The sequence below is a fragment of the Symphalangus syndactylus genome, chromosome 6, assembly GCF_028878055.3.
Source record: "Symphalangus syndactylus isolate Jambi chromosome 6, NHGRI_mSymSyn1-v2.1_pri, whole genome shotgun sequence".
Taxonomy (NCBI): Eukaryota; Metazoa; Chordata; class Mammalia; order Primates; family Hylobatidae; genus Symphalangus; species Symphalangus syndactylus.
In genome coordinates, this window is record NC_072428.2 from 139,658,571 (window position 1) to 139,679,029 (window position 20,459).

Consider the following 20,459-nt stretch of genomic DNA (forward strand, 5'->3'; position numbering starts at 1 on the left):
ACGCACTGCTCACCACTCAGCAGACCCAGGACTGCTCCCCCAGCACGAAGCTGCCCCCCACACCGCATTTCCCTTCTGGGAGTATGCCACTGTCATCCAGTCAGTGTCAAGCAGAAATCGGGCCGAGCTCATTGATTCCCCCACCCACACTAGTCAACAGGTCCTGTGTCCTCTGCCTATTAAGTGTCTCTTGGATCCATCACTTCTCTGTCTCCTCTGACACAACCATGGTCCCAGGTCACCACAACCTGTCACCAGGACAACTGATGCGCAGGCCTCCAGTCTCGCTCCTGAGTTGTCTGGCCAAACATCTTTCCAAAATGCAGGAATGTAAGCATGGCCCTGTTCCTGCCCCGCCTAACCTTACCATGGTTCCCCCTCTCTTGGACACGGTCTAAACTCCTTCACAGGTGTGAAAGGCCCTTTCATCTCTCAGGCCACTGCTCTGGCCTCTCATCCCCGCTCACTGGGAAATGAATAATGCTGCGCTCCAAGTCCCACGAGAGGCAGACGGGGGTTAACCCCAAGACTACTCACTGAAAGCTCTATAGGCTCCCCATCATCCTACCCTCCCCGCTCACGGCCAGGCAGCCCTAGCTCTCATACCTGCCTGGGCTGGAGAAGGGCAATACAGAGACTTCTGGACCCAGCAGCCTTAAGAAAGGACTTGTTGCAAGTGCGATGTGAAAGCAACCTTCATCTGCAGTGGATGTGCCACCTCCTTCCTCACGCCACCAAGCTCCGAATCCCCCGGGAGAGTTGCAGAGACCACACAGAGCTCCCAAGCCCATGCCAAAGGACGGCCTGCCCCCCTCAGCTCTAGTCTGTGACACGTGGCGTGAGAGAAATGCACCCTAATCTTCCTTCCTTATACTTCCGAGCTAGAAGCAGGAGCCAGGATGGTGGCTTAGTGAATAAAATATTACATTTTTATTTGGGAGAACCAATTAACCGCAGCTGGCTAAATGTAACTCACCCAGGACAGAAGGGGAAGTGGAAGGGGGTGGTCTATGTGTGGATGGAGGTGGGACAGTGGCTACGAAGAGTCAGGGGTTCCCTCCCCCAACTCATTTAACAGCCCCAGAACTTTCTGATTTTAATTTTAATGAAACTTTAAGTACATAAATAACCACTCTTTCCCGCCCTGGTTGAGGCCGCGCTGGGTCCAGGAAATATCTGCTTTCCAACGGGGCACCTGGGTGGGAGCCTTCCAAGAACTTCAGCTCAACGGTTCCCAGCAAGGGTTCGCTGAGTCTCTGTCCTAGGAGGTCCGAGCTGGGTATGCTGTGCGGACGCAGACACTGTGGGAAGGAAACAGGAGTCCCGCGGCGGCCAAACCTTCCGGCAGCAGCCCAGACCACGGTGCTCACCCCAGGCGGTCTCATGGCACAGGCCTCTCGAAACTGTGGGCAAGAAAGGGTCCTGGTGAGAACTAGGCTCAGAAGAAGAGCGGGGGCGGCGCCACCTCGGGGGAAGTGGACCAGGCTGGGGCCGCAAGGGCGGCGTCCGGGGCCGCGTGGGCGGCTTCGCCGTGAATGAGCTGGTGCCGCACCAGGTGGGTCTTGCGGCTGAAGCTCTTTCCGCACTGCGGGCAGGAGAAGGGGCGGGAGCCTGTGTGGATAGCCTGGTGGCGGACTAGGTTGGTTTTGGAGCTGAAGCTGCGGGCGCAGACGGCGCAGGCGTGGGGGCGGCTGCCAGTGTGCACCGCCTGGTGGCGGCCCAGGTGCGACTTGCGGCTGAAGCGGCGGCCGCACTGAGCGCAGGCGAAAGGCCTGGCGCCGCTGTGGGCCCTGGAGTGGGCGACCAGATTGGGCCGCGAGCCGAAGCGGCGGTCACACTGGGTGCAGGCGAAGGGCCGTTCACCCGTGTGCACGCGCCGGTGCCGCGCCAGGTGCTGCCCATGCGCGAAGCCGCGCCCGCAGTCCGGGCAGAAGAAGGACCGCTCGCCCGAGGGGGCGCGCTGGGGCGCCACAGGATCGGACCCTGGGCCGCAGCCCGGTCCGCCAGGCGCGCTGGCCAGGGGCTCGGCGGCGGGTGCATCCACGGTGGCGCCCAGTGCGCAGTCATTGCACCCAAAGGGGCGACCCTCGCTGCGGTGCAGACACTGGTGCGTGGCGAGGTTCTTTTTCCAGCCGAAGCTCAAGCCGCAGTCGGAGCAGGCGAAAGGCTTTGGCCCAGGAGGGGATGGGGTCGGGGACGGGGCAGTGGAATGAGGAGAAGCGGACGAGTCGGGAGAGGGCCTGGCCGGGCCGGCCGCCTGATGCACCCTTTGGTGCCGCACCAAGTGCTGCTTGTGCGTGAAGCTGCGTGCGCACTGTGCGCACTGGTAAGGCCTCTCGCCCGTATGGATGCGCTGGTGCCGAATCAAGTGCGTCTTCTTACGAAAGCGCTTCTCGCATTCTGTGCAGGGGAAGGGCCGCTCGCCGGTGTGGGTCTTTTGGTGCGAGCCGAGGTGGATCTTCTGGCTGAAGCGCTTGCCGCACTCCGCGCACGGGTAGGGCCGCTCGCCCGTGTGCGTGCGCAGGTGGCGGGTCAGATGGGCCTTCTTGCTGAAGCGTTTGTCGCACTCGGAGCACGGGAAAGGCCGCTCGCCGCGGTGACTGCGCTGATGCAGCAGCATGTGGGCGCGCTGCGTGAAGCTGCGGCCGCAGTCCGGGCAGGCGCAGGGGCCCTCGCCCCGGTGCAGCCGCTGGTGCAGTCGCAAGGTCAGCTGGTCCCGGAAGCGCCGCTCACACTCCCCGCAGCCGTAGGGCTTCTCGGGCATCGGACCCCACCCAGACAGCGCGAGCCCACTCAGTGCCCCCGGGGCCCCTGGCTCCAGTTTGTAAGCGGCAGCCAGATGCCCCAGGTCAGGCGCGGGAAAGGGACTGGGAAGTAACGATAGATGCTGGGGCCATTCGACCTCCTCTTCTGCCTCCTGATCTTCGTCCTCCACCTTTACCTTCCGAATCATCCACTCCTCTCCTGGAAAGTCAAAACAAGAATTGTCTATTGAGCTCCACGTGCGGCAACGTTTATTTAACCACAGGATCTCCACTTCCTGGAGCCCTGCTGTCTGGCTATGCTCTGCACTCTACCTAACGCTTCCTGGGAGTGACCAAATCCGCAGCTCTTCTCAGGCCTCCTCCTGCACTCTCGGAAGCCTGTAATGCGTGTGAACACCACACCCCTCTCGGCGGCTTCTTCCCCGGCCTGGATGTGCCCAGGAGCCCTCCGGCACCCCTAAAGAGGAAGGTTGCCCAAGCTTCAGTCCTCCTGCTTTGCTCCAGGCTCACATCCCTTTGGTGGCTGGCCCAGATCTTCCTGCTCCAGCAGTGCCTTTCTGGGACCCCAGTCTCCATCTCTGGTCCAGCAGCTCTCCTTGGTACTGCAAACTGGCCGCGGCTCAGCAGCTTTCTCGCCACACACCTGAGCTTCCCAAACTGAGCCCTGACTTTAACCTTAGGACTAGAGCCTCCTTCCCTGGTGGCCTTGAAAACTTGATCTTTGACATCTCACCTGGGCTGCTTCCCTTGCTCTCTAACCCCCGCCCCCAGCCCACCTTACCTCTAGTGGCCACGGAACCAGGGTGCCCTCGTATTCCTGCTACTCCCTTCTTTCCTGCTGGACAGCCTGAGGGGAAGTCCCATTTAGGAAGACCACGAAGGAGTTTACAGGGTCTGGGGAACTAGTGAGCATTGGCACTGGAGAAACAGGGAGGGCCCTCTGGAGGAGCCTCAGCCTAAGGGCAGGTTGCAGGGGCTTCCGCTGGAGTGTTGCCCCTGTCGGGTGCTGCAATGGTCCAGCCAAGAGGAAGGAGCCCGGGGTCCAGACAGGAGGGTCCAACTTAGGTTCTCCTCTGTCACTAACTGGGAGTGTGACTTTGGTTCAGTCACTTAACCTCTTTGAGTTACGTTTCTTAGTCCGCTAAGAAAGTTTGCCCTTTGTGTAACAGTTGGACTAGTTTAAAGCTCCTACGCCTGTGCTGCATCATCAGCTCCTGGGGAACTTTGAGAAAATGCACAAATGGGGGCAAGGCCTACGAATGTGTTCTCATCTTTAAAGCTCCCAGTGATTCTCATTTGTAAATCATTTAACCAGATAATTTGGGTTCCTGTCTGGCCTGAGGCTTGATTCCATCACATGTGGACTTCCACAATCAGAGGTACTCCCAGTTTTTTCTATCAGTTCATTGACTCCAGACCCCTGTCTACTTATCATACTGTGATACTGCTTTCACCTTCATTGTGGCACTCTTTACTTTTCTATTCAAGAACCATCAATAGCTCCTATTTATTTATTTTTAATTGAGTCAGAGTCTTGCTCTGTCTCCCAGGCTGGAGTGCAATGGGATGATAATGACTCATTGCAGACTCAAACACCTGGGCTCAAGTGATCCTCTTACCTCAGCCTCCCAAGCAGCTGTGACTATGGGTGTGCGCCACCATGCCCAGCTAATATTTCTTATTTTTTCAGAGATGGGGTCTCGCTGTGTTGCCCAGGCTGGTCTTGAAATCCTGGCCTCAAGCAGTTCTCCCACCCCAGCTTCCCGAGTCGCTGAGATTACAGGCATGAGCCACAGTGCCCAGCCCAGCACCCTATTATTTGAAGATAAAACAGGTTCTAGCTGCATCTGAGGCTCACCCCACCCTAGTCCAACTTTCTTTCTCCCAGGCATGGACCTTCCACTTCAGCCAGGCTGCTCTCCTCCCCTTTCTTGCTTCAAGATCTTCTCAGCCTAGAACGTCTTCCCATCCTCCACCCCACCCCTTTCAGAACTGAAGTCTACACCTTTCTTAAAATGCAGCACAAATTAATGTTTTTTGACAAATTCCCAATGCATGCGGATCTTTTGGCATAAACTCCTATAGCACTTACTGTTAACACTTTTGTGCTTATTTGTGACTTGCCTTTATACTGTTCTTTTAATTCTTTGTTCTAGCTCATATTAAGGTCATCTCAACCAGATTTTATCTTCTGAGGTATGGACATTTTGTGTTCCATTTCTTTCGTGTCTAATAAGAAAGGTGTCTTTATGTGTCTGATAAAAACGGGGACTGCTGCCACTTATCGAGGACCAACTGTAGACGAAGTGTTGTACACACACTGTCACAAACCTTCACAAACCGAAGCTCCTGGAGGCAAGGTGCCTATCCAAGGGCACTTAGCTAGTAAATGCAGAACAAAGATTCAAACCAGGTCCAAATAACTCTATAGTTCATCTCTTTCCACTGTACTTAACACAGCCTGTATGGAGTAGGCACTCAATAAATCCTTGCTGAATAAATGATATCCCTCAGGCAAAAAAAGGTGGTAGTGGAAGGAAGTCATGGTGGGATTGTTGAGAGAGAATGAGCAGTCTGATCACCCTGGATATGAGGAGATGAGTTGAATACAGCAGATGTGGGGCATCTGGGTACCTTCACGATCAGTGGAAGCTGGGGAAGGCGGCATGTCAGGGGAGAGGCAGTGAAAATGTTGATCAAAGCCATGTATCTTCATGGCAACGGTAATTAGACTTACACTGGGGGAAATAAAGAGGGGGAGGTAGCATTTCTAGAAGGCATTTGAGGGGAGGCTGTGTTTCTCTTTGGTGACCAGCCTCTCTGACTCCTGCCATCTACAGATGTGAAATTCCTATTCGGCACTGAAGCTCCACAGCAGAAAGGTGCCAGGGCCTGAACTCAACTTGAGTTGGAAGGGCCTGGACTGCCTGTCTTGGGGGATTACCTGCCTCATGAGACAGCAGCTCCGGATCTTCCTGGGCCCCGTTCCCTTGGCCTGAGCCCATGGTGGGATGAAGTGATGGGAAGACTTACCTGAGCAGGCGCCCACAGGCTGAGCCTTCTGTGCTGTGCATGCCTGGCCTCTGCAGGGAGCCTCGGCTTGTTCTGTGTGGGCACCTTCTTCCAGTGTAGGGGCCTCGTGCCCTGGCAGAGAATAGGATACCTCAAGGACTCTGGAGACATCACAGATGGTCAAAGGGCCCCACTGGTGCTGGGAAGCAGGAGCATTTGAAACCCTGGCTCCAGCAGGGCCCACAGGGTTCCTCCCACATCCTACCTGAATTAAGGGGCTGAGTTCCCAGCTTCCCTGGGGCTGCCTCAGACTCCTTCAAGCAGGGCGGCTGCTAAGGGTATGTATGAGATGGACTACAAGGTTACAAGAGCCACCACTGTGAGGAGTTTCTGGAATATGTGTATGTAAGACAGTGGAAGCAAGGAAGTCCCCTGACCTGACGCCCCAGGAGAAGGGCTGGGGCCTTCCCAGCCCCCAGATGGACCCTGGTTCCAAGCAAATCACTGGGGAGAATCAGGATGTCAAAAGCCGGGCACATTCTTGCCTTAGTGCTCTGTTCTGGCTGTACTCCTGCCTGAAGCACTTTTCCCAAATCTGCTGAGCTGCCGCCTTCACCTCTTTTCTTTTTTTAGAGAAAGGTCCTCTCTGTCACCCAGGCTGGAGTGCAGTGGCACTTTCGTACCTCACTGCAGCCTGGGCTTAAGGGATCCTCCTGCCCCAGTCTCCCAAGTAGCTGGGAACACAGGCATGAGCCACCACATCCAGCTAACTTTTAATTTTTTGTGGAGACAGGGTCTTGCCATGTTGCCTAGGCTGGTCTCGAACGGGGCTCAAGCAATCCTTCTACCGTGGCCTCCCAAAGGGCTGAGAATACAGGCATGAACCACCATGCCCGGCTTCCCCCAGCCCCTTCAAATCTTGCACAAATCTTACCTTCCCAAAGAAACCCAGTCTCATCACCCTATTTAATCCTGTAACATGCCCCACCCACCCCCACCTGCAGCAGTCTCGGCCCCCTTCAACCCACTTCACTGGACATTATCCTCCCCCAGAGCTCTTATCACCTTCGAACATAGTTTATAAATTTCCTTATTTATTGTTTGCTGACTCTCTGCACTCATTAGGATTAAGCTCTTGAAGGTAGGGATCTTTGACTATTTGGTCACTGAGGTATTCCAAATGTTTAGAATAGCATCCCACACATAATAGGTGCTCAATAAATGTTTGATGAATGGAAGGAAAGAAGGAAGGAAGGAAAGAAGGAAGGGAAGGAGGGGGAGGGAAGAAGGGAGGGAGGCAGGGAGGGCAGGAGGAAAGCAGGGGGACTCCTCCCTGGGCCTCTCCATGGTTCCTATTACCTACCTGAGCACACCCCCAGTGCTCTGTCTTCCCTAGAAGAGGGCATCTGCTCCTGGGCATTATGGGATCCTTCCCTGGGCTCACTTTGGGGGGCCATCTCTGCCTGTCCCACAGAGAATCCTGTTAGAGGCAGAAGGATGGGTCCAAGTAAAGCATCCAGTACAGAACAGGTAACCAGAGGCGGGGGCTGTTCCCCTTCCCAGCCCGCCCAAGAGACTTTTCCCAACCCGCTCAGGAAGGACAGGGTCTCTCCCCAGCATGGACATGGACAGGTACCAACCTCAGTCCCTTTGAGTTGAGTCAGAAAGGACAGAAGGAAGAGATAGCATAGATGGAAATATGACTCTGCTCTGTGAGTGCTCAAGTGCGCATATGGTCTAGAGCGCAGCCTCCACCATGTGCCAGGCATTCAGACACCCCATGCTACAGAAAAGGAGGCTGACCTACAGGCCCCTGGGGCCTCAGGGTTGCAGCCTCCTGAGGGTGGCTCTGCTGTCTGAGTTGTAGATGCCCCTGAATCCTCCTAAGCTTTTCCCCAAGTCCCTTCATTTCTGCCAGCTCACCCAGGGAGCTGAGGGCCTCCAAGGTCTCTCTCATGGTAACCCAGAGTAGCTCCTCCTGGGGATCAGGCCACAGACCCTACGGAGAAAAGACAGCCTTGTTCAGATTTTTCCCAAGCCAGCTTCCACCTGGGCCCTGGCTCTGCCCAACCTCTCCCTATGGGCTCTTCCAGGAGCTCCAAAGGTGACATCCCCAGGTACAGCTGGGGGAAATTAGGGAAACTGGGTTTCAGAAAGCCAAGAGATCTTTGAAGGTGGCCCAAGAAGGCCTTGAAATGATTTCTGTCAGCTCTGGAAACCAGCCGCGCCACCCCCTCACCTAGCAGGTCTCTCACCGCCAATCCCGGCCCATCAGCACCGCAACTCCACGCCCCAGTGTCCTTGCCTGGCAAAGTACAGGAAAGATTCGATTCTCTGGGGAGAGGCTTGAGGGTGGGAGCCCAGGGTGGGGAGTGGGAAACTTCATCTCCTAGGCCCTCCAGCTGTCACTGCCCGAGCTGGTGAAATAGGAGCCAGCCCGGGGGCGGGAGTGAGTGTCACTTTAGGGGTACTGCTTGGGGAGGTCTTCGAGAGGATCCTCTTGTAGGTAGAAAATGACCGCCTCTCCCTAAACCCCTACCACAAAACCACCTCTCACCCGTGCGGGGCTGCCCAAGGCCCGGAAACCGCCCCTGCTGCCCCTTCCCTGCTCCGCCTTCCGCGGCTCCCCCGCCCCTCCCCCAGCAGACTCCCCTCCCCCACCTCCCTGGCAGCCTTCCCTCTGCCCCGCCCCTCCCGCTCCCTCTGCCCCGCCCCTCCCGCTCCCTCTGCCTTCCGCCCTCTCTCCCCTGCGAATCGGGCCGGCGCCTCGGCTCCGCCCCCGTCCCCGCCCCTCAGGCTCCGCCCGCCGGCGCCCGGCAGGGCCAACCTCTCGAGGCCCCCTCCGGGTCGGCCCTCCCCTGCCACCGCCTCCCCTGACCCTCCGTTCCGCGCCGCCTCGGCGGCAGCGCTCCCCTCCCCCTCTCAGACTCCAGGCTGCCTTTCCCTGCCCTCCCGGTTCTCCCCCGCTCCATCTCCCTCCCCGGCTGCACACCCTCTCCCTTCCTTTCCCCCTCCTCTTTTCCTTCCTCCCCAACACCCGCCCTCCTCCTCTCAGCTCTTTTCCCCAACCCAGTTCTCCTCTCCCCTCCCTCCTCTCCTCCCCCACCCCGGTTTCCCTTCCTTCTCCTTTCCTCGCCTCACCTCAGTTCCCTTCCCTCCCCCTTTCCAGCCCTCCCCCACGTCTCCCCACCGCCCTCCCTCTCCCTCCCTCCCTTCTGCAGCTCTCCTTCCCCTCCGAGGCCCCCGCCTCCCTTCCCCCTCTGTCTCCCCAGCAGGCTCCAGCTTCGCTTCCCTCCCCGTCCCCAGTCCCCAGAACCGCTCTTCCCCTCCCCCCTCCCAGGCCGCTTCCCAGCTCCCGGGTCCTCCGGCCCCCAAACCTGGGGGTCTAGGGTTGACCCGCTCGCTCGGGACCTTCCCGCGGGCCCTGCCCTTCCCACCCCGCCTCCCCTCCGAACACCCCTCCGCGCCTCTCTCCTCCGCGGCGGCGCCCCCTCCCTATTTCTGCTCCCCTCGGACTTCTCACCCCTCCCAAGTTTTCCTCCCGACGGGACCCTCAGCTCCACCTCCCTGCCCCGCCGCCCTCCCAAGCAGCTCCGATCGCCGACTTCACTCCAGGTCCCGGCCTCCTCCCCAGCTCCGGGGCTCACCTGTCAGCGCCCTCCTCTCCCGCCCCTCCCGAGCGGCCCGGTCCCTAGCGCCCGCTTCTTCCTCCCCTTCCCCCTCGGCCCCCTCCCACACTCCCTCTCCCCTCCCCTCGGGGCCCGCCGGCCCCCTTCCCACCTGCCTCCCGCCCGACCCCTCCCAGCCCCCGCCCTTCCCTCCAGCCCCCCCGGTCTCCTCTACCCCACAGCCCTCACCCTGCCCGCGCCGGCCTTGCTCTCCCTTCCCCCCAGCCCCCGACCTCCCCTGACCCGCGCCCCTCCCCCACGCCCGCCGTCCGCGCCCCTACCCCCCGGGCTGTCACCTGCGCGGAGCCGGCCGTGACCCAACCGCGGCGCTGAGGGAGCCACGGGCGGGGCCGCCTGCAGCGGAGCTTCCCCGGCCCTTACCTGGCTGGCCGGCCGCTCCGCCCGCGCCGAGGGGACCCAGGCGCCCGGACCTCCTGCCCCGCCGGCTCTGCTCACAATGGCGCTCGCTGCCTGCAGCTCGGGTGCTGACGGCCCGAAGACTGACAGACTGACAGCCCCGAAACTTCGCGGGGAGGAGAGGGATAGACGCGCGGGGAGCTGAAGCCGGGAAACGGCGCCTGCAAGGGAGGAGGGACCAAGGGAGCAGGGGGAGAGCCCCGGCGCACCGGGCTGGGGGAGGCAGGGGCAGGGGTTTCAGGAGTGGGGTCCCGGGAGGGAGCACCGCGGGCTTAGGTGGGCAGGTGATGGTCCTAAGGCTCCGAGCCCGGAGTAGGTGCTGGAAGTGGGAGCGCAGGACGGGGGAGGGGAGGGGAGGGTGATGGGAGAGGGGGTGGAGGAGGGCGAGGAGGCTGGGGAGGAAGGGCACTCGGGCTGCGGGGAAGGGTGCCAAGGGAGGGTGCTCGCGGCCGCGGAGGGAGGAGCCGGGGAAAGGTGGAGCGCGAACGGGTGGGGGGGGGGCGAGGAGGAGTTGGGGGAACGAGGAGGGGGCGTGTCGGGGGGGAGCCAGCGAGTCGTGCGCTGCCGTCTCTAAGTCGCCGGTGGCAGCCGGGTGTGCAGCGCCGCGCTCCCGCGGGAGGACGGCCCGGGGTGTCGGTCTGGGAAACTCTGGCCCCGCCCCCGTTCTCCACCCGGATCCAGCCAGACCCGCAGCCCCTCGCCTGGAGTCCCGAGGACCCGATTCGAAACCAGCCGCGGGAGCCGTGGGGGCAGGCGGGAGAGAGGGCTGGGCCCTCGTGCCTGGGAGAACGGGTCCTTCGAAGTAGAAACTGGGGAGAGGACTTTGAGCCAGGTCCCCTGGGAGAAGGCCGGGCCGGGTCGGGAGCTCCAGGGGACAAGGCTGGGACGGGGCTGGGCGGAGATACTGGGAGGGGGCTGCAGAGAGGGGAGGGCTCTATGGGCGGGAAACAACTGCTGGGGGGCCTGCTGGCCCAGACACCACCTGGAGTTAGATGTGGAGGGCAGCCCTCAGCCCCAGCTTCAGGGGACTCCAGTCGCCCTCCCTGCCCAGGTTACGAGGTTTCTCCTCGGCCTCGTTCCCGCTGCGCCCACTCCTGAAAGCTCCGGAGATGCTGAAGTCTGGACTGTTAGTTCCCGGTCTCCTCTCCATGAACTTTCTCCAAACCCCCGGGTTCCAGCTTCCTCCCTTCTGCCCCTTCACGGGAAAGGGTGACTGCAACTCGGGTCTCTTCCCAATCCCAGTGCTGCCTGATAAACCCCGGTCTGAATCCAGAGCTGAGAATGAGGCTGGGAAGGGGAGGGTGTGAATGGCCCTTGAGCTCCTGCTACCACAGCCCACCACAAGGATGAGTGCCTGGAAGAGCGCCCATCCCTCGGGCTCAGCTGTGAAGGCTCCCCTGCCTCCAGGATGAAGGGAGCCCCTGGAGTAGCATGTGTCACTGTGCATGCTGGGGTGTGGCCGAGCACCTGTGCCAGTGTTGTGAGACAGTGAGAGTGTGCATGTGTGTAAAACAGGAAAGGGGGTGTCTGGGTGTGCATGTGGCTCTTTCTGAGGACTCCAGAGTGGGAGTTGATCCCAGCCATCCGTGACCCCCTGAGAGACTCACTCTGGGCCCTTTTTTGGCCCTGGGACCAATGGTGAACCCAGGAGAAGGACAGTTTGGCCCAGCTCTGGTTAACAGCAGCCCCCTTCCTCCCCTAGGTGGAATGACTCTACAGGATACTCGGAGGGATATCAGGTTTAGGAGACCGAGGGGCGTGGAATCGGAGCCAGGCTGCATTCCAGCCCTGGTGTCCGGGTGTGCTCGGAGCTCTGCTGGGACCAGGATGGACCCCGGATTCCCCTGTGGAGCCTGTCACTGCCCCTCCCAGCCGGACTCTCGGATTATTTCATCCGGCTTAGCTCTGTCCCAGGGCTGGGGGAGCTGGTTTCCCCACCCACTCTTTCCAGAGGGTCCTCTCATTCCTCAGCCTAGGCTCCCCAGTTCTAGACCCCAGAGACTCTAGGAGACCCTCGAAGAAGGAGACAGGGTGGGCCCAACCAGCCACACATAATCATCCCCAGCAAGAAACTGGACCCTGGAGAAAAGGGTTCATGTTGCTCACCCATCTCCACACACTCAGGGACCCCAGCTACCCTGGAAGCGCTCCCGCTCACTGCCCCCCACTCCTGAGTTTAGGCAAGAGAGGGGCGGGAGGCAGGGGAGCACCATCCAGGCAGAAGTTCAAGGCTGGAAGACCCCATCAGTCGTTTAGCCCAGGAGCTCTTAACCTTTTCATGGGGTCATGGCCCTCTTGAGAATCTAATAAAAGTTACAGAATTGTCTCCAGAAAAATGTGCACATACAATTTCAAAGAATTACTGGAGTCTGAGTCCTATTTGTGCATCCCTGGGAAGTCCCTGAAATTTTTACTGGGAAGGAAATTGAGGCCCAGAAAGGGAGGGTGGCTTGCCCAAAGCCCCATGTTAATTTGTGGTAGTGCCTGAGAGTGTGAAAATACACACACACACACACACACACACACAAACGGAAACAGATGCACTGGAAGGGGACAGGAAGGAGACTGTTTCCAGGGAGAGCTGGCCTCTGAGGGGCTGGTGTGGCAGGTCCAATCCGGTTGTGGGCAGCTAGTGCCCTGGGGCATGAGACTGGAATAAGCCTCCCCAGCCCCCAGAACTGGCCACTGGGCTGTGGGGAGGCTGCGTGGGGCAGGAGAGAGCACCGCTGGCCTCTCTGTGCGCCCTCTGCAGCATCGCCTCTCTTGAGCCCAAGCCTCACGTTCCCCAAAGGTGCCCCGGGGGTGAGGGCACCATGCTGCTCCCTGCCCTCCTCTTTGGGATGGCGTGGGCCCTGGCTGACGGGTAAGCAGCCCACCCTGGACCCCTCTGACAAGGGTCCTCCTTCTGCCGCATGCCCAGGGACCCTCTGGGGCATCAGACTCCGCGCCCCCCACCCCCGGGGTCCTCCCTCCACCCCCGCCACTTCCCATGAGTGTCTCTCCCTACCTTAGCATCCTCCTTACTTCAATAACCACCCCTGGGAGTGGTGTCATAGGACAGGGCTTTTGGTGACAGAGGGAATGGTGGCAGCAGCTGTGGTTCCCCATCATGGGCAGGCGGTGGTGTGAGTGGACAGAGACCATCCGTGTGGAGGAGGAAGTAGCACCCCGTCAGGAGGACCTGGTACCCTGTGCCAGTCTCGACCATTACAGCCGCCTGGGCTGGCGGCTGGACCTTCCCTGGAGTGGCCACGCAGGGCTTACCCGGTCCCCAGTGCCTGGGCTCTGTCCTATCTACAAGTGAGTAAGGGTGAGAGCCTGGGCTGTCTGCCGGGCAGGAAAGGAGTGACAGGCCGGACATCCTGAGAGTGGGGAGGCTCTGGAGGAAGCAGGCATTTGGGAAGTAGGTTTGGAGTGGGCTTGGAGAAGGGTGGAGCGTGTGAGATTAGTATGGGGGGTGAGTGAGCGCTATGGTGGGCAGGACAGGGAGAGGCCCAAAGCCTGCTCCTTCTACCCACCCCCTGCCCCCGATCCCCATGGTCTGCCCTCCCAACATTATTCTCACTTTGCATGTGGGGAAATTAAGGCAGGGGAAATGATGTGATTAGAGTAGCTGACAAAACTGAATGTCCCCAGCCCTCCCCAGGGTGGGACTGGGCTGAACGCTAACATCTCCTCCCCATTTCCACCTGTTCGGTGGGTGCAGACCTCCAGAAACCCGGCCTGCCAAGTGGAACTGGACAGTGAGGGCTTGTTGCCCAGGCTGGGGGGGCGCCCACTGCACTGAGGGTAAGCACCTGAGTGCATTTGGGGAAGCGGTACCTTCTAGGAGTCCTGGGCAGGGGATGTTAGCTCAGATTTGTGGTTTCAGGCAGAGAACCAGGGCTGGGCTGAGAGCTCCAGGCTACCCCATATTCAATGCCTGGGTCTGCCCCATTCTCCCCACCTACTGCAGCCCTTGCCAAAACCAGTCCTGAAGGCCACTGCTTTGCCATGCGGCAGTGCCAGCTACAGGCATGCTCAACTAATGCCTCAGCAGGAAGCCTGGAGGAGTGCTGCGCCTGGCCCTGGGGACGAAGCTGGCGGGATGGCAGCTCCCAGGCCTGCTTCAGCTGCTCCAGCCAACACCTGCCAGGTGGGTCCACAGACTCCAGCCTGCCAGACAGGCACAGTCCTGGCCATCACCCCTTCCGCCTCCCCAGGCACTCCCACGTGGAGTTCTTGTGCTCTGCGCCCTTCTACAGGGCCCATACTGGCTCCCTGGCCCACTAGAGTGACCATGTCCTGTCTGCCTGCCTCCCGCTGTGCCGGGTGCCCTGTGTCCTCACCCTTCACCTCTGCCTCACACTCAGAGGCTCACAGTTGGTGTGTCTCTCCCAGGCGGTGCCTCTTCTCCAGCCCTCCTGCAGCCCCTGGCAGGGGCCGTGGGCCAGCTCTGGAGCCAGCACCAGCATCCCTCCGCCACCTGTGCCTCGTGGTCGGGCTTCCACTACCGCACCTTTGACGGCCGCCACTATCACTTCCTGGGCCGCTGCACCTACCTGCTGGCGGGTGCTGCGGACTCCACCTGGGCTGTCCACCTAACACCCGGGGACCGCTGCCCCCAGCCTGGACTCTGTCAGCTGGTGAGGGAGGGAGATGGGGCAGCCACAGGGAGGAGGCTGGACAGGGGAGGAAGAGAGCCCCGGCCCCCTTTTCCACTATGCATCTCCTCAAGGTCCAGGTGACTATGGGACCCGAGGAGGTGCTGATCCAGGCTGGAAATGTGTCTGTGAAGGGGCAGCTGGTACCTGAAGGGCAGTCTTGGCTGCTCCACGGTGAGAGCACTGGGGGAGCAAGAGGCTGCCCCGGCCCCCACGTGCTCCTCTGGGACAGTCTCTCCACCCTCCAGGCAGGGTCAGAAAAGGAGCAGGGGGCAGTTTGGGAATGAGCCCACAGTGGGGCCATTGCTGTTGGGAGGCACTGAAGCGTGGAGCTAGTGAGGGGCCAGGAGGAGCCAGGCCTAGTCCCGACCCTCTGCAACTACCCCCACCAAACTCTCGCAGCACCAGCTCAGACAAGTCCCTCTACCTAACTTCCCGAGCCTCAGTTTCCCCACCAGCCTCAGAGGAATGCTGTGAGGTAGCACTTTGGTGCTAAGCAATGGAAAGCTCTCCTAACAGAAACTTTGTCCTGGCTGGGCTGCAGGGTGAGGTGGGGGTGAGCTTCTTGTGTGTATGCCTGTGTGTGCACGGGTGCAGTGTGTGCATGTATGTGTGCATGTGTGTGTGTGCATGTGCACGTGTGTTTCATAGTTCACTTGAAGTTTACTCTCTCCAGAGAGTGTCTGCAGCTTTCATGAGCTCCTCAAAGGAGCTGTGATGGAAATCAGTTACTCTGCTGTAAAGCATATACTTTTGGTATAAAGTGCAGAGCTCTCTAGAATGTGAGAATTGTGTGAGTTACTTCCCTTCTCCTTTCCATCCCTGGGTAGCTGAGCCCAGCTGTGGTCGTGGGAAGGGTGAGAATTGTGGCTGCAGGGGGCAAGTGACCTCTTTCTGTGCCCAGGGCTGAGCCTGCAATGGCTGGGGGACTGGCTGGTGCTGTCAGGGGGCCTGGGGGTCGTGGTGCGGCTGGACAGGGCTGGCTCCATCTCCATCTCTGTGGACCACGAGCTCTGGGGACAGACACAAGGCCTCTGTGGGCTCTACAATGGTTGGCCAGAGGGTAAGTGGGGTGTGATTGGTTGCTGGTGTAGCAGGGAAGGGAAGACCGGAGGCCCTAGACCCAGCACCCCTGCCTCACCCCTTCTCAGATGACTTCATGGAGCCAGGCGGAGGGCTTGCCATGTTAGCAGCCAACTTTGGAAATTCCTGGAGGCTCCCTGACTCGGAGGTGAGGCTGCCGCTGGGGCCCCTCCTTCCCAGCTGCCTGCCCATTCCCAGCTTTTCAGCCTGGCTCCTGACTCCTGCACCTCCAAGCCCTTGTCCCAGTTTCATTGCTGGCCTGTTCCCTAGGACAGGGACTGGCCCTCTCCCAGATCCTCAGGGGCAGAGGGCAGGCCTTGGGGTCCCACAGAAAGCCCGGCTGCCTGCTGTGAACTAGCCATCTGAGGCCAGCATTGGTGAACCAGTTAGTCATTTATCCCCATCACTGCAGCCCAGCGTGGGGCTGCCACCTCGCCTCTCTCCCCAGCCCCAGGATGTGGGCGGTGGGCCTGAAGGTGGGGCCCTGGTGCTGTGTGAGAGCAGGAGGCATTTTTCTGGGGTCCTGGTTAACGTCCCTCATCACTGCCGCCTGACCTGATGTCCTTTGTCTGCAGCCTGGGTGTCTGGATGCGGTGGAGGTGGCCCAGGGCTGTGACGGCCCCCTGAGGCTCACAGAGGCAGATGTAGAACCTGACCACCTGCGGGCTGAAGCCCAGGACGTGTGCCATCAGCTGCTGGAAGGTCCATTTGGGCAGTGCCATGCCCAGGTATGGGTGTGGTGGGGGTGGTGTCTGGCACCCAAGGGAAGGTGATAGATAAGTGTCAGCAAGCTGGTCTGGCCCTGCCTGTGGGTTACTTTGGGCCATCTGTCAAACCCCCACCTCTCCATCCTCGGCTTTATCTCTGGGAAATGGCCCGCTCATATATGTGATCTCTGAGATCCCTTCTGGGGCCGATCCGTTTGGTTATAAGTTATGGAGTGATGGAAGCAGGAGGTAGGGGGTGCTGGCTGTTTGCTGAGGGGCTGTCCTTTCCTACAGGTTTCCCCTGCTGAGTACCACGAGGCCTGTCTCTTTGCCTACTGTGCAGGGGCCATGGCAGGCAGCGGGCAAGAGGGGCGGCAGCAGGCTGTGTGTGCCACCTTTGCCAGCTATGCCCAGGCCTGTGCCAGGCGGCACATCCACATTCGCTGGAGGAAGCCTGGCTTCTGCGGTACTGCTCGGGCCTCCCCCCGCTGCGGGATTGACTGAGGGCCTCCCCACCCTGCAGGATTGACTGGGGTCTGGCGGGGGACTACAGCTCACTCCTGTGCCCACAGAGCGCCTGTGCCCCGGGGGCCAGCTCTACTCTGACTGCGTCTCCCTCTGCCCACCCAGCTGCGAGGCGGTGGGTCAGGGAGAGGAGGAGTCCTGCAGGGAAGAGTGTGTGAGTGGCTGTGAGTGTCCGCGAGGCCTCTTCTGGAACGGCACCCTCTGTGTGCCTGCTGCCCACTGCCCCTGCTACTACCGCCGCCAGCGCTATGCACTCAGTGACACCGTGCACCAGCTGTGTAACCCCTGGTGGGTCCTCGAGCCATACTGGGGGTTGCTGGCCACATGGTGCTCTTGGATCCCTCCCCTCTCTTCAACCTGCTTCCCCTAAGCCTCCAGCCCATTCCAGGTCTTCCTCTCGGAGACTGGGACTGCTGCTGGCATGGCTGATGGCCTTGCCGGCTGACCTCTACCCCTTCAGCAGGAGGGGCTTCCACGGGAGGGGAGGAACAAGCGTTTTTTGGGGGTCTCCTCCAGCTCAGGGGTCATCTCCACCCACTTCAGGGTGGGGCTGATGCCAGAGCTCACTGTCTCACCCACGTGTCCACAGCGTGTGCAGGGATGGCCGCTGGCACTGTGCCCAGGCCCTATGCCCCGCCCAGTGTGCCGTGGGCGGGGACGGGCACTACCTCACCTTCGATGGGCAGAGCTACTCCTTCCGGGGTGGTCAAGGTTGCCACTACAGCCTGGTGCAGGTGGGCAGAGGACGGTCTGCAGGGGTGGCACTGTGCCAGAGTAGGGGCCCTCCTAGAGGGCACAGTGGGGCTGACTGTAAGGAAACCGCTAAATAAATAAGCGAAACCCAGAGTCTTCCCAGGAAAGGCCAAGGGAGAACCAACACTGGGGGCATGGCTGTCACAGGCCTCAAGGCCTCCCACTGGGTTCTCACCTCCTCCCCAGCTTCCCTGTGAAAGTCCCTCTGTCATCACCACCCAGCTCACGGCCACTAACCAAAACCCATCTTCAGTCCTGTCTCCACAGATGGGATGGGCTGGGCTTGTTACAGACTACTTCATGCAAAACAATCTCAGGGGAAATAAGAGGCCCTGCTCCCACCCTAAACCTCCCCCAATGAAGTGAGCTCACTTCTCAAGTTCAGGTGCAGGCCACGATTTTCGCAGTCATCTGGGGTCCCCTGAGTGATCTCTCCATTGAACTATTGGACCATTCTCACTCCTCTCATAAGTAGTGATGGGCTGAGGAGGTCCTGGGAGCACAGTCCTCAGAGAGGCTGTGCCTGTCCATGGGGAGGGAAGAGGATGGCCATCTCCCCCAGCAAACACAGTCAAAGATGCATGTGTGTACACACACACACACACACACACACACACACACAGGCTACAAACCAACACAGAGATCTGCATGTGTACACACACACACATACAGGCTACGCACCAACACACAGAGACTTGTATGCATCCACACACATATACATGCACCCATGTACACACTTAGAGAGACACAAACAGACATACACATGACACACACTCATGTATGTGCATGTAGATTTAGCATGTGTGTATACATGCACACACATATGGGAGAACATACATATCCATGAGGAGGAAAGAGAGGAGTCATCTCACCCCAACATGCAGACACGCACTTACCTACACACACTCGTGAACACACATGCACACACACCTCCACATGACACCTATGTGCACATCCATGGCCCTGCACGCACATGCACACAGACATCCATGCATGCTGGCCCAAGGTGAGGACGAAGCCCCTTGCCTGGCAGAGAGTCTGGCTGGCTGGAAGGTGGGCAGCTGCCTCCAGGTGCATGCTGAAGGTGTTCTGTAGGGAAGGTCTCCAGAAGCCTCCCCGGAGAGGGTCGGCCCGCCCGGCCCCACTGAACTCCCCCCTGCCTGCCCCAGGACTATGTGAAGGGACAGCTACTGATCCTGCTGGAGCATGGGGCCTGCGACGCTGGGAGCTGCCTCCACGCCATCTCTGTCTCCCTGGAGGACACCCACATCCAGCTCAGGGACTCAGGTAGCCTCTGCTCTGCGTACTTGAGGCAGTCCCAGGCCTCCTGTCACTGCTCCCCCTCCACACTACCCTATGGCTTTGGAGTCCAAACACTCTTCCCCAGACTCCTGCACCTGAGCACACTGCCTCAACTTCCCCGGCCCGCTCATCCCTGAAGCAGACATACAGAGTCCTGAGGAGATGTTCCAAGGCATCTTCTGCCCCGTCCTGGGGTCAGATACAGGTCATGCAGCTATGAGAGCTTGAAAGGCCTCGAGGCATGACCAGATCGGGCAGGCCACTCTCAGCAGGGTCCCTCCAACCCTCCCCAACCAGCTCCTGGCTCGCCATCTAGTGCCTCCTACACACTGATCACGAGGGTGAGGGACTGGAAAATCTGTGAGCCAAGGGTAGTCCTTGGGCCGCAGGGGTAGGGAGCTCAGGTGGACCCTCTAGTTGTCCCCAGCAGCCCACCCTGACATGAGACCTCCTGCTTCCCACCCAAGCTCCTTCCCTTCTCGCAGCCCTATCCTTCCACGTGCCCCTCCGCCATCATCAGGCCCCCTGTTCCAGGAGCTGTGCTGGTCAATGGGCAGGATGTGGGCTTGCCCTGGATTGGCGCTGAGGGCCTCAGTGTGCGCCGAGCTTCCTCCACCTTTCTGCTGCTGCGCTGGCCTGGGGCCCAGGTGCTCTGGGGACTGTCTGACCCTGCAGCCTACATCACCCTGGACCCCCACCATGCCCACCAGGTGTGCCAGTGAGGCGGGTGTGTGGGGGAGCAAGGGTGCGGTGGGACTGCATTCGGCTGTCTTACACGCGTGCCTGTGGCCCAGGTGCAGGGTCTGTGTGGCACCTTCACCCAGAACCAGCAGGACGACTTCCTGACACCAGCCGGAGATGTGGAAACTAGCATTGCTGCCTTTGCTAGCAAGTTCCAGATGGCCGGCAAGGGAAGATGCCCCTCTGGGGACAGTGCCCTGCTCTCTCCCTGCACCACCCACTCCCAGCGCCACGCCTTCGCAGAGGCGGCCTGTGCCATCCTGCACAGCTCTGTCTTCCAGGTAGCTGGGTTGGGCTCCTCCCACATCCGTAAGATGGGCCAACACCTGCCCTGCCCTCCACCTGGGCTCTTGGGAGGATCAAGGGAGACCAGACATGCCCAGAGGTGGTATTGGGGACCAAGGGGATGTAGACTCCGTGGAGGAGAAGTTGACCCATTTCCCCATCTCCTCCCAAGGAATGCCACAGGCTGGTGGACAAGGAGCCATTCTATGTGCGCTGCCTGGCAGCCGTGTGTGGCTGTGACCCTGGCAGGGACTGCCCGTGCCCGGTGCTATCTGCCTATGCGCGTCGCTGTGCGCAGGAAGGTGCCTCACCTCCCTGGAGGAACCAGACCCTCTGCCGTAAGTTCGCTCAGCCCAGCCAACCCCACCCAGGCTCCTCCCCTCCTCCCTAGCCCATCCCCCTTCCAGGAATGGCTGGGGGCCCAGGGTGCACCTCTACCCTTGGCAGACTGCCGGGCTTTTCTTCCTGCAAAGGCACAGGGGGTGTGGGGTGTGGGGTTCAGAGGGGGTGAAGAGAGCCAGCGGTGGCTATTCCCCTGACCTGTGTGTGTCCCTGTGC

The 20,459-nt window shown here is 60.0% G+C and overlaps 2 protein-coding genes across 12 annotated transcripts in view; one reads left to right on the forward strand and one right to left on the reverse strand.

Annotated features, from left to right (window-relative positions):
* Positions 1–907: 907 nt before the first annotated feature.
* Positions 908–10,470, reverse strand: ZNF467 (zinc finger protein 467). 11 transcript variants are annotated; one of them, XM_063642327.1, is made up of 7 exons: positions 9,827–9,877; positions 8,017–8,082; positions 7,701–7,776; positions 7,141–7,257; positions 5,799–5,909; positions 1,553–2,964; positions 908–1,403 (listed from the first exon to the last, which is right to left on the reverse strand). In XM_063642327.1, the coding sequence occupies exons 3-7, from the start codon at positions 7,732–7,734 to the stop codon at positions 1,068–1,070; spliced, it is 2,010 nt and encodes a 669-aa protein (XP_063498397.1). In that variant the 5' UTR covers positions 7,735–7,776; positions 8,017–8,082; positions 9,827–9,877; the 3' UTR covers positions 908–1,067. The 11 variants fall into 11 exon arrangements, with proteins under 11 accessions (XP_063498397.1, XP_063498395.1, XP_063498396.1 ...); XM_063642325.1 differs by lacking the exons at positions 8,017–8,082; positions 9,827–9,877 and adding exons at positions 8,083–8,194; positions 9,425–9,443; XM_063642326.1 differs by lacking the exon at positions 8,017–8,082 and having other exon boundaries at positions 9,827–9,955.
* A 2,144-nt stretch (positions 10,471–12,614) lies between these two features.
* LOC129485182 (SCO-spondin-like) overlaps positions 12,615–20,459 on the forward strand; it is a 56,808-nt gene continuing 48,963 nt past the window's right edge. Inside the window, 16 exon segments of the mRNA XM_055284465.2 lie at positions 12,615–12,725; positions 12,980–13,162; positions 13,569–13,651; positions 13,818–13,997; positions 14,243–14,487; positions 14,580–14,679; positions 15,410–15,568; positions 15,657–15,736; positions 16,164–16,316; positions 16,590–16,761; positions 16,868–17,108; positions 17,410–17,554; positions 18,743–18,860; positions 19,410–19,585; positions 19,670–19,897; positions 20,074–20,239. Of these exon segments, the coding sequence (XP_055140440.1) occupies positions 12,676–12,725; positions 12,980–13,162; positions 13,569–13,651; positions 13,818–13,997; positions 14,243–14,487; positions 14,580–14,679; positions 15,410–15,568; positions 15,657–15,736; positions 16,164–16,316; positions 16,590–16,761; positions 16,868–17,108; positions 17,410–17,554; positions 18,743–18,860; positions 19,410–19,585; positions 19,670–19,897; positions 20,074–20,239 (2,479 nt within the window). The 5' untranslated portion in view covers positions 12,615–12,675.